General features: G+C 35.5%; 1 protein-coding gene across 1 annotated transcript in view; it reads right to left on the reverse strand.

The window, feature by feature from the left end:
- Positions 1-642: 642 nt before the first annotated feature.
- LOC126892339 (zinc finger protein 239-like) overlaps positions 643-18149 on the reverse strand; it is an 88686-nt gene continuing 71179 nt past the window's right edge. Inside the window, exon 2 of the mRNA XM_050661852.1 lies at positions 643-7648. Coding sequence (XP_050517809.1) covers positions 6717-7648 — 932 coding nt within the window. The 3' untranslated portion in view covers positions 643-6716. The remainder of the gene's footprint in view (positions 7649-18149) is intronic.

Raw genomic sequence — 18149 nt, forward strand, 5'->3', positions numbered from 1 at the left:
CAGCTTAACACCTATAATATGTAAGATAATGGAATCTATTATTGCCGAGACAATTTCTGATATTCTACAAAATGAACTGGTTATACCAGAACAGCAGCATGGTTTTGTCAAAGGAGGTTCTACAATGACAAATCTTCTCTGGTGTGTCAATGAATTTTCAAGAGCATTATTAAGAGCTAGGATGTCTTTTGGTCACTCAAGACCTACGTATACAGAAAGACTAAATATGGCCAATCTCATCACATTTGAACTACGTCCGGGGCGATTTAATTATTACGTTTCGAATAGTAAAATACAACTTTGGAAATATGAGAGGTATGTTTAGACTAGACAATGACAATCGTCTTCGTGGCCACAAACTCAAGTTTAAAAAGGAAACTTTTTTTAACAACAACTAGACAATTTTTTCTCTGCAATCGAGTGTTCTCGATATGGAATAGCCTTCCGGCTGAGATCATACATGCTCCATCTGTCAATATTTTCAAAAATTTACTGGATGACCATTTTCTCCATAGCTGAACATTTAATTTGTACTAAACACTTGCTATTACCTATGTTTTTGTATATTTATTTAGTTAGTTAGTTTGCTTAATATGTAACTATTGTAATGTAACCATTTAATTGCACAGTAGGTATATAACATTGTAGTCAAATGGGCATATGGGTTTTACGACCCCTGCTCAAATTTATTGTAAAAAAAATAAAATAAAAAGTTACATGAAGTATCACAAACGAACAACTGATGTATTAATATAATGTAAAACATTTTCGGTCGTATTCAGGAACTCATCGAAAACTCCAGGGAATCGCCTTCGGGGGCATTCTTCAACAATGTGACGGACGGTCTGTCGTTGCGCACCAGTCACACTCAGGAGTAAGGGCTTTTCCCCATCTATGCAAGCTGTCAGCACATCTACCGCTACCTGTTCTTATTCTGTTTAGCGTTGTCCATAAGTTGCGGGGCAGTTCAAAGCCTGGCGGTTTCTGATCTATACAGGCCATTTGGTGTGCTTCCTGTGGTGAGTCGCTCTCCCATTGTCTTCTCCAAGCGTTGGTGAGGTTGAAATGTTCCTGATGTAAGGAGGTGGCCCTTAACAATGGAGGCTATATGGAGCGTAGTCTGTTCATTTCGATATCAAGCTTATCATGGTAGAATATATAAGTAGTTGATAGTTAGCCTCAATTTTTAGATATTCTCTGAGAAGAGAATGACTTCTTAGTTTCGGTGGTGGAATGTGACTCAGAATGGGAAGCTAATAGTTCGGTGTTGGTCGAATTGTACCTGAGATCATTCTCATTGTCTATGTGTCGTATGCAGCTGATAGGTCAATGAAAGCAACGGATGTTTTTTGCTTTCTTTCAAAACCTGCTTCAATATGTGTTGTTAGGGATAGAATCTAATCTGTACAGCTGCGGTTAGGTCTGAACCCTGCTTGCTCAATTGGTATTAACCTAAATATGTTTTTACTAATTCTTTTGTAGATTAAGTGTTCCAATAGTTTATAGACACAGCTCAGCAGTGCAATCGGTCGGTAGTTTTTGGGTTGATCATTTGCTTTTCATGGTTTTAATATGGCTATAATGGATGTCTTTTTTAGTGAATGGGGGATTTCTCCTGATTTTAACATATCTGTGTAGAAATCATCCAGCTATTTCCTAGCATATTTGCCACAATGGAGTAAACATTCTGAATGTATTTTATCGGTCTTGGCTTTCCAGACTAGAAGTAGAGGACGGCCATGAAGAAGATGGATTGATTATGTAGACCTAAAGATGAGAAGATCTAAAAATTCTAAAGCCGGACTCATACGACAACATGAATAATCGTCACTTGCGTATACTTGCCATGTCGTCTGAGTGAGTTACTCGTACAATTATTTGTCACTCGTTGCCACTCGTTCGTCTTCCAACTGTTGTCGGTAAAAAAGACCCGAGTCAAAGGGATCACGATTATTCGCACACTTGCGAAGTACATACTTGTCTATACTTGCAGAGGCGGTCAAACGAAATGTATAAATAATTGGCATTTACTGCGACTATTCATTAGACCAGTGCATTTAGCACTAAAAACACCGGAATAAATCGATTTTTAAATACACCACCTAGAGACTTGCTCTCCTTTAAACCTATTTTGTTGAGTTGAAAAGAAAACAGTTGTTTTCATAGTATGTATTTGTTTTCATGTTTTGTTGTTTTTGTATTTAACTTTTAAGGTTAACTTTACAGTCAATAATAACATATTATATTATTACTAGGATTAATTAATTGTACTTTAAAAGCACAATTATGTATAATCTTTAAACGTCTAGTTCAAGAAATTTATTGTATTCAGAAGACCAAAAATGAACCAGAACAGATTAAGAACAAACTGTTTTGAACAATAATAATATTATTATGATGATCTGGATTTTTATCAAAGATTTAGGTTGAAAACAAACAGTTTTGTGCCTTCTTAAATAGGAAATCAAATAACTTTCACTATTAGGTAAGTGACTAAAAATTTGTTGATATTAAGTAAAAACAATGCTGTTTATTTATTTTAGAGGTGGATACATTACTCCCATGCAACAAATTCTGTTGGATTTTATGCATCAGGAAGTATGCAATTAAATGTAGCTGATTTTAAGGCAGTGTCCAGAGATTCAGCAAGTAGAATTATAAAAATAGTATCCTTTACAATTGCAAGAATCATCAAGAGCTGGAAAGCTGTTGAAGATTCTTACAAGATTGCTGTATTCCCTAGAATAATGAGTGCAATGGGTTATACTTTAATTAAAATAGATTCTGCAGGTGTTCAGGATGCAGAAATTTTCAGGTCCAGAAAATCATTTTTTGCATTGAATGTCCAGTGATGCAAAATTTAAAATTAGAGATATTGTTGTACTGTGGCCATCAAATAAGACAATTTTAATAATAGTAGGCTGAAGCATAATTCAGGAGCTTAAAATCACACAAACATAGCTACATTTTGTTTTATTTTCGTCTACAGAAATATTAGGGTTACGGTAACTGAACGTTATATGTACCTAAGTATGCATGTGCAAATCAGAACTAAAGCAGGTGGACATACGTTCGTGTGAATCTTAAATAAGAAGTTTAATGTAGTTATGTTTGTGTGACCCTAGCCCCTGAATTTTGAAAGTGGTATCTTTGGCCATTACATATTGGTTGGTGACAATGACGAACAAGGAATGTAGTAGAACAGCAATATGGATTGTGGAAATGAAGATTTCCTATACTCGGCTTAGAAATGAGACTACAATTAGACAACATGACTGTGATTGTTGCAACTAGAGTGCTTCATAATACTGACATTGATATGGATGACAATTTTCCTGTGAATAAAACTGAAGATGAAGTAAACGATGAATAATTACAACCGATAAAAAATAATAAAAATATTTCAGAAAACAATATAACACTAAATAATAAGTATTAATAAATGAACACTGGTAGATTGTAAATATATTTATTAATAAAAGCAAAATGAATGTGTTAAACTTTTTATTTATTGTAGTTTATCCCATTTTTTTATATACCTGGATCCCACGTACCAAAAAAAGTTGATTAATAGCAAGCTGAAAATTTGTTAATAGCTTAACGGTGTCTAGTTGGACAAACTTTGATGTATGGGAACACTGGAAGTTCTAATTGTGGAACAGGTTAAAAATTTGGAGCGTCGAGACTATGAAAATGTTCCACATATTTTGTCAGACAGAACTTTCAATTGATTTGTTACCATTTCATGCAAATATCAGACTGGTGTTGGTGTTTATCACCAACTGGGCATTTTAATGAGTGGAACACGAAGAACATGTTAAATGACAGGAATCATGTTGGTTAGTAATAGCAGTCTGATTTTACATGAGAGTTTAATGAAAGGGTAACAAATCAATTGGATGTTCTGTCTGACAAAATACATGGATGTTTTCGTAATCTGACTTTCCAAATTTTTAAACTGTTCCACAATAATTAAAAGTTCCCCTGTTCCAGTGTTCCCGTACATCAAAGTTTGTCCGACTAGACACCATTAAGCTATTACCAAATTTTCAGCTTGCTATTAATAAATTTTTTTTGGTGCGCGGTATCCAGGCCTATTAGTTTTATTTTTAAAGCCAATAATTTTATTTTTTTATATTCTGCTTTTTCTCTTTTTATCCTTTTTTTCCTTCTGTTCTGTAAATATGCAATGCAAATGAACATTAGCTTGCCTGTACATACATGATACTCAATTATTTAAATAATTTAAATGATCTTTAACAAATAAAATATTGTACCGACCTTTCCTTTATTCTTCACATTTACATTTATTTACTATATTTCTATAACTTTCTATCTTTTATAACATTTTCTTGCGGTTTTTGGGGTCGCTGAATACGAATACGCCATCAGAACCGACCACCTGGTACACAATGCTAAGGCATGTTATTTTCAGGAGTTTGGAGGGTTTTTGGGCATCAGGTGCAACGGGGGTCGGTTTTGATGGCGTATTTTTGCTCAGCTACCCCAAAAACTCCCGAGTAATATGTTTGCATAAATTTAGTGACGAAAACCCTCTAAACTTTAGATGACGTGCCTTAGCAGTGAACCTGGACACCAGGTGCCCCGATGGTCAGTTCTGATGGCGTATTCGTCCTCAAGTACACTTATTTTGACATGTTTGTGCACTTTGGATGCATATCCCAGGCAACCAACTGACGTCATGTAACGTCGAGGAAACGTCAGTTTTGGTTGAATATATACACGTATTTGAAAATTACGTCATATAGACGTCTTTTGTAGGTGACTTTAAATACGTAAGATTAATGACGTTAAAGTAACGTTTAAAAAACGTTTTCTTTTCAGACAGTTTAAGTCTGACGTCACAAAATTGGGAGGAGCTTGTTTGTATTACTCCAAACAATTTCGTTAAATAATTTTCATAATAAATTTCTCATTTATTGTTTACGTGGTTTGTGTCTTGTGTGATAAAATAAGACTTTTCGTTTAGATATTTAGTTGAAGAAACGTGTTAATTAAGAGATTTGTATTCGTTTTTGCTCAGTGAGTTAGTTTAATGCAGTATTCTTCTTGACAACTGTTTGAGGTTATGTTTATTTTCTGTTAATGAACTAATTATGTGTTATCGACTTTTATCGAGTAATTTGTTAATAAATTATTTATTAGTTTGTATGTTTTTTCAGTTTTGACACAGTAAGTAGGTATACTTATATAAATAGTGAAAATTCTATAATGCGAGGGCTGGTACAATCATGCAGAATCAATGTTAGATTACTTCTAATGCACAAGCGATCTTAAACAAATAGTAGTATATCTTCATCGACACATGAGACGTAGACCTATAGGTTTCATGTTACCTATTTTTTATACTACCTATTTTGAAACATCTGAAAGAGGTCACTTTTTGAAAGTATTAAAGACGTGAATATTACCGACGTATAAAAGACGTCACCTTTTAGACGTTTTAAAATCGTCACAATTATGACGTCAAATCGATGAGACAAATACACGTGATTTTCAACGTCGATACTACGTCATAGAAACACGTCAATTGGTCATTTTTATGACGTGTTATCTACGTTATAAAAACGTCGTTTGGTTGCCTGGGATCATGCACTTTAAAATGCAACTATGCATTTCGAGCCATGTTTCTATTGTTGACTTTTTACTGGTGTCATCCTGAACACAATGAAGAAAGTTGTAACTTTCTACGTGCTGTATTTAAATATCGATTTAGGGCCGGTTGTTCGAACGCTAATCAACAATGATCCCTATCAAATATTGAATTACTGTCACCAAAACTGTCAATGCCAACTTTTATTGGGTTGCTGAAAACATAATTTATTATAATTATGAGATTAGTTGATCAATTAACATAACAATTATTAACATAATTGATTAAGTAATTTCATAATTGTAATCAATTATGTTTTCAGCAACCCAAACAAAGTTGACATTGACAGTTCGTTACAGTAATTAAATATTTGATAATGATCATTGTTGATTAGCGTTCGAACAACCGGCCCTTATTGTTTCATAAATGTCCTGGTCTATTTATTAGTAATCAATACCACTGATTCATTTGTCAAGGTCGTTAAGATAAATGTTTACGCTCGCGTACTTGTACATTGTACACGTCGTGTGAGTGCCCTGTTTGTCATTGCAATCGCACACTCGTATACTTTCCAAGTATGCGAATAATTCTGTACTTGCGAAGTACACGAGTCGTTTGAGTCCGGCTTAAGGGTCAGAAGATGGAGGTAAGTTGTCAGGAATCGACAGGAGTGTTGACTTCTTTGCGAGCAGGCCAAGATCCACAACGGATTGTCGAGATACTTATGACAATGAAAGTTTTTCTCCAGTGTGTATTCTTAGATGCTTTTTCAAAGTTCCATCTACACTAAATTGTTTAAAACAAATTTCACATTTGTAAGGTTTTCCCCCGGTGTACAATCTCAAATGTACTTTCAAATTACTTACGTCAGAACACTGCTTGAAAAAATTTGACACTTGTAAGGTTTTTCCCCAATGTTTTTTTAAATGACCTTTAGTAATAAACTGCTTGAAACAAATTTCACACTTGTAAGGTTTTTTCCCGGTGTACACTCTCAAATGTACTTTTAAATTACTTACGTCAGAACACTGCTTGAAACAAATTTCACACTTGTAAGGTTTTTCTCCAGTGTGTATTCTCAAATGATTTTTCAACTTTTCTTCTACACTAAATTGCTTAAAACAGATTTCACACTTGTAAGGTTTTCCCCAGTGTGCGTTCTCAAATGTTTTTTCAAATGACCTTTAGTAATAAACTGCTTGAAACAAATTTCACACTTGTAAGGTTTTTCCCCGGTGTGCACTCTCAAATGTACTTTCAAATTACTTGCGTCAGAACACTGCTTGAAACAAATTTCACACTTGTAAGGTTTTTCTCCAGTGTGCGTTCTCAAATGGCTTTTCAAATGACATTTAACAATAAACTGCTTGAAACAAATTTCACACTTGTAAGGTTTTTCCCCGGTGTGCACTCTCAAATGTACTTTCAAATTACTTGCGTTAGAACACTGCTTGAAACAAATTTCACACTTGTAAGGTTTTTCTCCAGTGTGTATTCTCAAATGATTTTTCAACTTTTCTTCTGCATTAAATTGTTTAAAACAGATTTTACACTTGTAAGGTTTTTCTTCAGTGTGAGATTTCATATGTTTTTTTAAATTACTTGCATTAGAATACTGCTTGAAACAAATTTCACACTTGTAAGGTTTTTCTCCGGTGTGCACTCTCAAATGTACTTTCAAATTACTTGCGTCAGAACACTGCTTGAAACAAATTTCACACTTGTAAGGTTTTTCCCCAGTGTGCGTTCTCAAATGTTTTTTCAAATGACCTTTAGCAATAAACTGCTTGAAACAAATTTCACACTTGTAAGGTTTTTCTCCAGTGTGCGTTCTCAAATGTCTTTTTAAATGACTTTTAACAATAAACTTTTTGAAACAAATTTCACACTTGTAAGGTCTTTTTCCCGTCGTAGCTTTCATATTTTTTCTTAATGTTTTTGATTCAGTCTGTCGACTCGTATCATTTCCTTTGTAAGATGAATCTTCGATGAGTTTCTCCATAACTGGCACTTTGTTTCCATCTTGCAGATATCCTAAAATAAAAAACCAACAATAATATAAATATTCTAGCTGTCCCGGCAAACTTCGTACCGCCTTAGAACTAAATGTTTAAACAAACTACCATGAAGTAAAACCACTTCTATGTAATAGGTATATTTAATAAAATCTTAAAAAATCCCAATGGATTGAATAAAATGTCCATTCAGAACGTTTTCGGACCTGTCAGTCCATCATCAGTGAATTCAATTACTTGCTAAATAGCCCCAGAACCAAACAATGGTTGTAATTATAATTCAATCTACATTATGATGTTGTAATATCGAAAAGGCTAAATACCCCAGGCTGTGGGTAAAAAATAGGTCGATTTCAGGATATAATTCAGGAATTTTTGATACCTATCAGGTGTTGTAAAGGACGATGCCAGGAATAACTTCTACTAAAATGTAACCAAAAATATTGTGCGCTTTTGTTTTAATTGCGATTTTCATTTGTTAAATTTGCAATTTTTATTGACTTTTAATTTTGCAGCTTAGGATATTGATTTTAGAGAAAAACGTTTTAATAGAAAGTTGTGGTAAATTAAAAAACCTACAATTTGAGGTACGGTAAGTTTAATTTGGTTAATTGGTTATTGCAAAATAGCCTGCGAAAGGTCCAAAATGGCCGTTTTTTACAATCACATTGTTTATTGTACAAATAATTTTTTTTATTTTTTAAAGCTTTAAAATGAAATCTTTCAATTCCAAACATAAAAAAAATTGTAAAGCCAGATTAACGAATTTGTTGCTTAGATATTATAAATTGTTTATCCCAAGAGGTCAAATGTCGAAGGCTATAACTTTTTGAAAAAAAAATCGTAGAGAGTTGGTGAAACATCTAATCTCCTTCTAAAGAGTTGTATTTTCATATTCTGATGTAAATAAACGCGTAAAACATTTTTAAACCTCTAATTTTTGGGTTTGAAAATAAGGGGGCAAATTTCGTTATAAACATTTAGAGCTGAAGCGGCCCTGTACATCCTATGAGTTTTTAACTTACAGATTATTGTTGCTAAAGATGAAACAAAGATTTATAAAAAATAAAAAATTTCTACGACCAACTGAAGCCGAGATAATTGTTTTTTTTTTAAGTCGTAGTGCCTTTATTCATAACAATTAAGAAATTATTTTACAGTCATTGACTAAAGAAAGACTTATATTATCTTAAAATAAAAATTATTATAAAATATAATTACATTTAATTATAAAAAATTATTTTTAAAATCGGTGCTTTTGCGAGCGGCCGAATTTTGCAAATCACCCGGCTCGCTTCAAATCCGCGCGGTCGGAAAATTTTTACGTAACTTGTATTAAATTTTGACAGAAAACAATTTAATAATATTACCATTATAATGTACAGTCTATTTACCACTGTATTTGTTTTTCTTGATAAACTTTTATATGTGAAATTTCATTTCTGAAGAAATAATATTATAAAAATGATACATTTATATGAAATATATAACTATATTTTTAATTTTTTCATTGTTATATAAATTCAATAATAATAATGTTACTTCTTACTATAATATACAATATAAAACTTTTTCTTCTTGTAGTGACTATTCTTTTTGGATTTCACATATAAAAGTTTATCAAGAAAAACAAATACAGTGGTAAATAGACTGTATATTATAATGGTAATATTATTAAATTGTTTTCTGTCAAAATTTAATACAAGTTAAGTAAAAATTGTCCGAGCGCGCGGATTTGAAGCGAGCCGGGCGATTTGCAAAATTCGGCCGCTTGCAAAAGCACCGATTTAAAAAATAATTTTTAATAATTAAATGTAATTATATTTTATAATAACTTTTTTTTTAGATAATATAAGTTCAATGACTGTAAAATAATTTCTTAATTGTTATAAATAAAGGCACTATGATTTAAGAAAAAAAAAACAATTAAATCGGTTTCAGTTGGTTGTAGAAAATTTTAATTTTTTTAGAAATCTTCGTTTAGTCTTTAGCAACAATACTCTGTAAGTTAGAAGTAGATAACCTATGTATGTTCCGGCACATCCCCTAAATCGCAACCCTTAAATATTAATAAATGCCAAACGGCTTAACGTAGGATGACGTGTGACGTATCGTTGGAAAGGGGATGAAAAAGGGGGTTGAACGCAGTATGTGGCGTGCGCATCGGAATATGCCAAAAGGGCATTACGTCATATCTTCGTTTCTATTGGTCCGATTTTGACGTAAGAGGGCTCGTCGGAACGGGGAGGGGGTAACGAATAAGTTGAGACAAAAAAAAAAGATGGCGCCAGTGCCAAAAGGGCATTACGTCATATCTTCTTTTCTATTGGTCCGATTTTGACGTAAGAGGGCTCGTCGGAACGGGGAGGGGGTAACGAATAAGTTGAGACAAAAAACAAAGATGGCGGCAGTGCCAAAACGGCATTACAGCATATCTTTGTTGCTATTGGTCCGATTTTGACGTATGGGGTGTCAAATAAAAGCGGTGGTGACACAGAAGCCAACTGTCAATTCTTCTTCTTCTTTTCGTTTGTCAATTCTTCTTCTTTTCCGTATAGTGCCTAACAGAACGTGACATTCGACATCTTTGTTGTCATTGGTCCGATTTTGACGTATGGGGTGTCAAATGAAAGCGGTAACGACACAGAAGCCAACTGTCAATTCTTCTTCTGTGAAAGCGGCGGCGACACAGAAGCCAACTGTCAATTCTTCTTCTGTCAACGTTCAATATTAACTGTCAATTCTTCTTTTCCGTATAGTGCCTAACAGAACGTGACATTTGACGTATGACGTGACATTTATGTGTGACGTGGCAAAGCGCTGACATTCGACGCAGAACGTGACATTTGACGTAGATATGTGACATTCGACATCTTTGTTGTCATTGGTCCGATTTTGACGTATGGGGTGTCAAATGAAAGCGGTAACGACACAGAAGCCAACTGTCAATTCTTCTTCTGTCAACGTTCAATATTAACTGTCAATTCTTCTTCTTTTCCGTATAGTGCCTAACAGAACGTGACATTTGACGTATGACGTGACATTTATATGACATTGTTCAGTTTTCCGTCCGACATTTGACGCAGAACGTGACATTTGACGTAGGACGTGAATGACGTGAAATTCGACGCAGAACGTGACATTTGACGTAGATATGTGACATTCGACGTAGGACGTGAAATTCGACGCAGAACGTGAATGACGTGACGTGATGACGTGACATGTGACGTAGGACGTAAATGACGTGACGTGAATGACGTTAAGTTGGAAGCAGAACGTGACATTTGAACGTGAATGACGTGACATTCGACTTGCTATCCTCTGCTGCGCTCTGCTACCGTCTGCTAATCTCTATTACCTTCTGCTCCGCTCTGCTACACTCTGCTGACCCCTTATACCGCTCTGTGATCGTCTGTGCCTTCTGTTAGCTTGTCTCTGATGACGTCTGTACGTCTCTGGTACCCTCTGCTAGCCTCTGTTATCCTCTGTGACCCTCTGCTAGCCTCTGTTATCCTCTGTGACCCTCTGCTACCCTCTGCTGCGCTCTGCTACCCTCTGCTGACCTCTGATAACCTCTGTTACACTCTCTAAAGTCAAAAAATAAAAGACAACATATTTTATTAATATTATTTATTAACAATTATCCAAATCATTTACAACTTTATTGCTATAATACCATACATATTCATTCAAAGCTTGACTTAACAAAGTATCTGGAAAAATTCCACAAAACGCAGTTAAAGCGTGAAGTCGACTATATAAACTGTTACTCTTATGACAATTTTGCTGAATAAAGTATACAACATTTCTATAATACGAAAAAAACTGTAAATTATCCAATAACGACACTCGTTGAGACACTAAATCAATGTTTGCTCTCAGGATCTGGCTTACATCATCTTCACATAAATAATATTCGATTCCATGTTTCTCGATAGTCAGGAACTTTACATTTTCCATTACCAATTGTCTTAGTTTGCAGAAATCACCACACTCAAATTCGATTGGATCGTACTCATCGGAACAGGTGGGCAAAGGTGGTATGAAAAATTCTTCCATAATTTGTATAAACATCTCAATTAGGGTAGTCCACTCGAATGTGTTTAAACTGATTCTTGTAAATTTACCATGTTGGTACAGAATAATGGATGGAGAAAACTGTCGAGCTGGAGATAGGCCAATTTTTATGTGAAAACATCCTATTGGATAGGTAGTTTCCAATAAATAATATGGTTCATCTTTGGCAGCTTCTTCATATTTTTCCAGTACTCGATCTAATTCAGCGTCGTAGATAATTGTCTCTTCACTTTCGTATCCGCTATCTTGAGAAGCCATAGTACTGCTGTTGCAACTGAATACACAAGTCGGTTGGAGAAACTCAAACTGAATGTGAGGGATGGTTGCTGAGAGAATTTATACTTTTTCAATCCCCCACTCTTTGCGTGTAATTGTCAGCATTTTCTAAAAAATGTATGTCTACGCGGCGTATCGAAATATAGATCCTTAAACTACATCTGAACTAGTAATCCAACTGTTGTGTTTGCTATCCAATCCTAACCATTTAACATACATTTTATTGCCTTTTCGTCTAAGTACTTTTTCAACCAAGTAAATGTCGGGATTTTTTGTTTTCTGTAATTCTTCTTCGTAAAACCCGCCGCTAATCAGTGTACCTTGCATGTCTTCGAGCAAATACGTTATAGGATTCGTTATCTTAACTTGTACAATTCTAAATAATTCTGTAGTCCAATTGGGCGTGTAGGCCTTTTCAAAGAAATGTTTTGCCTTTGAAATACGTACAATGTCGCCAACTTTAAATCTTCGTGGACCAGCAATCTTTAAATGACTATAACTTTTGTTTAAAATGGCTTTTTCGTTGGATTTGTTGACATGAGATGGCTTGTATCCTGTTTTACTGTGCTTTGTATTGTTGTATTCCTCAGTGACTGTAGGTAGTGCATCTAGCCATTTGTATAATCCATGTAAACTGAAATACTTGTACAACTTTGCTTTCAACGTTCTAATAACTCTTTCACAAATGGCAGCCTTCTTAACCGTGTAGGTGCTTTAATGATTAATTTCGTGTTTTTTCATTAAATTTTGAAATTTTCTGTTGTAAAATTCGGTTCCCTGATCAGATTGTAGGTTTTTCGGAACTCGTTGAGTATGGGCGAGAATATCCGAAAATGCCCGAGTAATTTCCTCACCTGTTTTGTTCTTTAGAGGGCGTATCCAAACAAATTTTGAAAAACAATCAATTACAACTAGTATTAGTTTGTAATTTTTATTTTGGTGCGCATAAGGACGCATTTCAGCCAAATCCATCTGCCACAAGTCATCGATTCCTTTGATTATTGTTCGTCGACGAGGATAATTTTTTCGTGCTGGTTTATGCAACTCATACACCACCTGTTCCTTTTCTTTAGACATTTTTATAAACGACTTTCAATTGCTGTTAGGCGGGTATCTATATTCATCGAATGAAGGTTGTCTACTACATCCTGCAATGCCGCGTTCATTTCTTTTATCTTCTTTTCCATCTTCATATCGTATATCGCATGATGTGCAATGGTTTCTGCAGCCGATTTTATATTCTTATCCGTATCCTTTTTTAGTGTATTCAAATCATCTTTGAATATTTTTTGCAACTTTTGCTCGAGAAGTGGAACTGTGGTTTTATGAAGCTCTTTTCTTACTTCGTTTAGTTCCATGGTTAAATTCTTTATATCACGAGTTTTTTGCTGCAACAACTTATTTACATTATTCTCCGTATCCTTTTTTAGTGTATTCAAATCATTTTTCATTATTTTCTGCAACTTTTGCTCGAGAAGTGGAACTGTGGTTTTATGGAGCTCTTCTCTTACTTCATTTAGTCCGATGGCTAAGCCTTCTATCTCCCCAGTTTTTTTCATCAACAACTCACCATGTGTTTGAATTAATGGTGACTGTATGTTACGCAACTCATTTATTTGTGCATCGACGTATTTTTTCGTTGCAGCATCACCATTTTCTGATGGGTCCTTGACATTGCAAATTTTCACATTTTCGGCATTAATATTTCCGTCAGAAGTATGTGGAAATGTAACTCGCGTCACCTTTTGAGCGCTACCACCACCACCACGAGAATGATGACCGAATTTGTCGACACTCATAGTGGAAATGATATTGTCATTCCCAGTTACTCTATTATATTAGCTTCTTTTAGTTCATTGATGATGGCTACAATTTCGTTGTCGAGAGATGTGTTGCCGGCGTCTTTCGAAGCCACCAAGAGTTGAAGACGCTCCACCAATTCATTTGGGTCGTCCCAGTAAATATATTCCCTAGGTGTTTCACTGTAAATCAAACGAGAGTCATCGATAAGCCCTGATCCTTTGGAGGATGCAGCTGGCGAAGGTAGCTCTGGAGACGCTGATTGAGATGATGTTGAACGAGTTGGTAAACGACTATGTGGTGGTTGCTTTAGTGCTGATGATGTAGTAGATCGAGTATTTATCTGTGACGGATTCTGTGATACCGTTAATGTAGACTGTGACAGATTCTGAACTATCGTTGATGTAGACTGTGACGGTTTCTTTGCTACCGTTGATGTAGATGCAGGTCTAAACAATGGCTTAATAATATAATGATATTTGTCTCCACTTGAACCTTTAAGGCGGCCTATTGAATTCAGATGAACTTCGGTTTTCTCTAATAACGTTTTGTATAAATTTTTATCTTCTTCATTGTAGTATTCAGGATCAGGATTATCATAGAAAATAAGGTGATATTATAGTCCAGGCGTCTCCTGCACCGATCCTCCTTGACCATTTTTGGCGTCATCCATAACCTCTATGGCACCGTCTTTGTTAAACTTTATTCGTCGTTTACCCCACGTCCAGCCCAACAAATCATTGTAAATAGGTCCATAGTTTTTATCGATTTTATCAGACTTCATCCAAAATTCTTTTATATACTAATGACTCATCGGAGGATATTGCTCCATGTATTCGTTGAAAGCATCTTCAGAAATATTATAAGGATCAAACATTACTTGTTCGGTTTCGTTATCTTGCGATTGGTGTGTTTCTATGCTATCTTCATATTCTTCATCTTCTTCATCGTTGTTTTCAAACACATCTCCATCACTAATAAATGATACTGGTGGTGTTGGTGTACGATTTTCTGCTATATTCGGCTCTTTTTTTAGTCCTACTTCTTCCTTTTTCACATCTTCTTCTTTTTTAACTTGTCTAAACTTGTTATCGATAGCATGATGCAACGTTTTTGATGATTGCGCAATATCCTTGAGAGGTTTCGAGATTGGTTTAAAAAGTTTATTTAGTGACTCATCTTGTTCTGTCTTGCCTAATTTCAATGCCAAATATTTTTTGCGAATTGATCTAGCCAATTCGGCAATTTTCTTCTTGCGAATGGCAATGGCGACCGCATCATAAGACATCTTGTTGACGACTAAACAATACATCAACTTACAATTTTATATATTTATCAAATCCTTTGCGGTATCGGCCATTGTTAAGGGGAAAATCTTTCATAATGACCAAAGTACCATAGCGGTCTGTCGTCCAACATTCTGAATAGAGTTTTTTAAATTCATCAAACGACATGTCTGGCGATACGTGTTCATCAAATATATGCTTCAAATTTATCTCGTCCTGCTTGAATAATACAATCATGTTACAATTGTCTCTTATTAGCTGCTTCGGTATTTTTGAATATGTTTGACATAAATAAGCGGCATCAATATCTTTATGTCTGCACATGGAATAATACTCGCGAATCTTCTGTTGGCCATCACATGCAACGTCGTCAAATAAAAAAATTGAGTTTGGTTGTGCTTCATCTGGACTGATAATTTCTTCATTGTCTTTGTATGGAAAGTACCCAACACCTTTGACTTGGGCTATTACATCTTGCAGTAGTTGGTATTTCGGTTGAAAGAGGGATTTCGAATAAACATAGACATTTTTGAATTTGGCGCCATTCGGATTAAATAAAAGTGATAGCATGACATTCATTTTTCCGCACCCACTTGGACCGCAAATAATGGCTCTAAATGAGTTTGGTAGCAATTTACCATGTTTACTGACTGTCACTTTCTGGACAATGTCCAGATTATCAATTGGCAACGTCTGCTCTTGTTGAACGATCTTCATCGTGTGGCAAGTGTAGTACATAAGTACGGCAATATATTATAGATGTCATCACTTGCATGGCATCAGTCCAATGTTGGTCGTCGAAGGAGGAGGTCTCGTGAACTCTTTAATTAATAAACTGCCATTTGAGCTACATATTCCTGGAGGTTATCAGTACTGTGGACGTAAGTAACTTTGCGACAATTTTGTTGTGTTTTATAAGTAAAAAAAAATACGTTCTTTATAGCTGGAACAAAACTACAAAAACGTCTTCCACGTGGAGATCCAGGTATTAATCCATTAGACGCAGCTTGTAAACAACACGATATCGCTTACTCGCAACATTCATCTCTCGAAGAACGTCACAAGGCCGATAAGGAATTGGAAAATAGAGCCTGGGAGCGATTCAAGTCGAAAGACGCTAGCTTTGGTGAAAAAACTGCTGCCTTACTTGTAACCGGTGGAATGAAGACGAAAAGAAAATTGGGAATGGGATGTCAGTTACGTCGTGGAAGAAAGGGGCGTTACTCTTTCAATCGCGATGTTGTCTCAAAAATTGCAAAGTCCATGAAGAGAGGAGCATCGTTACACAATACTGCTTTGACTGCTGTACGAATTGCAAAATCCATAATCAAAAGACTTGGCGGCCGAAAAGAAATTGACGTTCCTCGCGTATTACCACTAAAATCTGGAGGTTTCCTACCACTCATACCTCTCTTTGCTGGTCTTTCGGCATTGGGGGCTTTAGCGGGTGGTGCTGCGGGGGTGGCAAAAACTGTGGTCGACGCAAAAAATGCCCAAAAGAAATTGGAAGAGGATATACGTCATAATAAGGCAATGGAACATATCGGTTCAGGCCTGTACCTACGTAAGAAACCCAGAGGCGGATTCGGCTTGTATTTGAAAAAAAACTTACAATAAAGCTGCCCAATCGTCCGCTGTATGACTTGGACATTGCACATTACGCGAAAATACTTAACATACCACATTTTCGAGGAGTTTTCATGAATGACGCTCTGCCTAGAGACGGTCCTCGACAACGAGAATGTGCAATAGTTAACTTGGATGTGTCCGCGCATAACGGAACACATTGGGTAGCATATAGAAAGATAAACAACGACGTGGAATATTTCGATTCATTTGGTAATTTGAAGCCGACCAAAGAACTTGTGAAATATCTGGGTGCACGTGCCAGAATTTTCTACAATAATCACCAGTATCAAACTTACAATCAAATCGTTTGTGGGCATTTATGCTTAAAGTTTTTATATAATGGACAGTAGTAGATTGCTTATGTCCCATATGTTTCGCGAAAAATGTTTTACAGAATATAGTGAAGAAGAACTAAAACACATACCGCTAGAGTATATTATACGGACTGTTAGACCTTCAGAATTGTTAAGTGTATGGCATAAATTGCCTGGGGAATATCGAGGAGAATTTAACTTGCAGATACTACTTCCGTGCTTCGTACATTACAACAGACCAGATTGGAGGACTCACTGAGATGGACCACCCGATTCTCAAGCATCTTGTCATTTATGTAAACTTGCTTTAGAACAAATAAAAAATATGTGAAAAAAAATGGTGTTTATTCACCTATATATATAAATCTATTAATCTATCGACTTGAATCAGTCATCATGTCGCAGTTGTTGAGAGTAGTTAGTACCACTTATACATTTTCATTTCAACCACCCACACCAATCGTGTTGGATCCGAAAAAAGATTACGAAATAGCTCTTCGTGCCTTCCATTCCTACAACAGTATACCAAACATTGAAAATAACAAGTTTTATTACTGCAATGACAAAAACAAATGGCAAAACTTTGCTTTTCCTGATGGATGTTATGAAATTGCCGATATTGAAGAATACATACAAAAGAAACTGGGTGCTGACAATGAGCTTAAACCAGAATCGATATTTAGTCTAAAACCTAACCACAACACGTTGCAGTGTCAAATATTTAGCAAATATAGGATTTCGTTTAAGCAACCTGATAGCCTTGGTACAGTATTGGGATTTTCTCCGGCAATACTCAATCCTGGACGGATACATTCTTCGAATCTACCTGTTAGGATTATTAAAGTATCTAGCATACGCTTTGAATGTAACATTAGTACTGGAGCCTTCGACGGTAACAGACCTGCTCATACGATCTACGAATTTGTCATACAATCAAATCCTGGGTACGCAATTGACGAAACTCCTCACAATTTGTTGTATTTACCCGTTGTGCCGCAGCGTGAACTTATCAATATCACTGTCTTGGCTCTCGATCAAGAAGGACGACCTGTAAACTTTAGAGGAGAAGAGAGCACATTGGTGCTGGAACTTAGATCAAGAGGGAAATGGGACTAGTAATAAGGTCATCTACTGCTCA

The sequence above is a fragment of the Diabrotica virgifera genome, chromosome 9 (genome assembly GCF_917563875.1).
Source record: "Diabrotica virgifera virgifera chromosome 9, PGI_DIABVI_V3a".
Lineage (NCBI taxonomy): Eukaryota > Metazoa > Arthropoda > Insecta > Coleoptera > Chrysomelidae > Diabrotica > Diabrotica virgifera.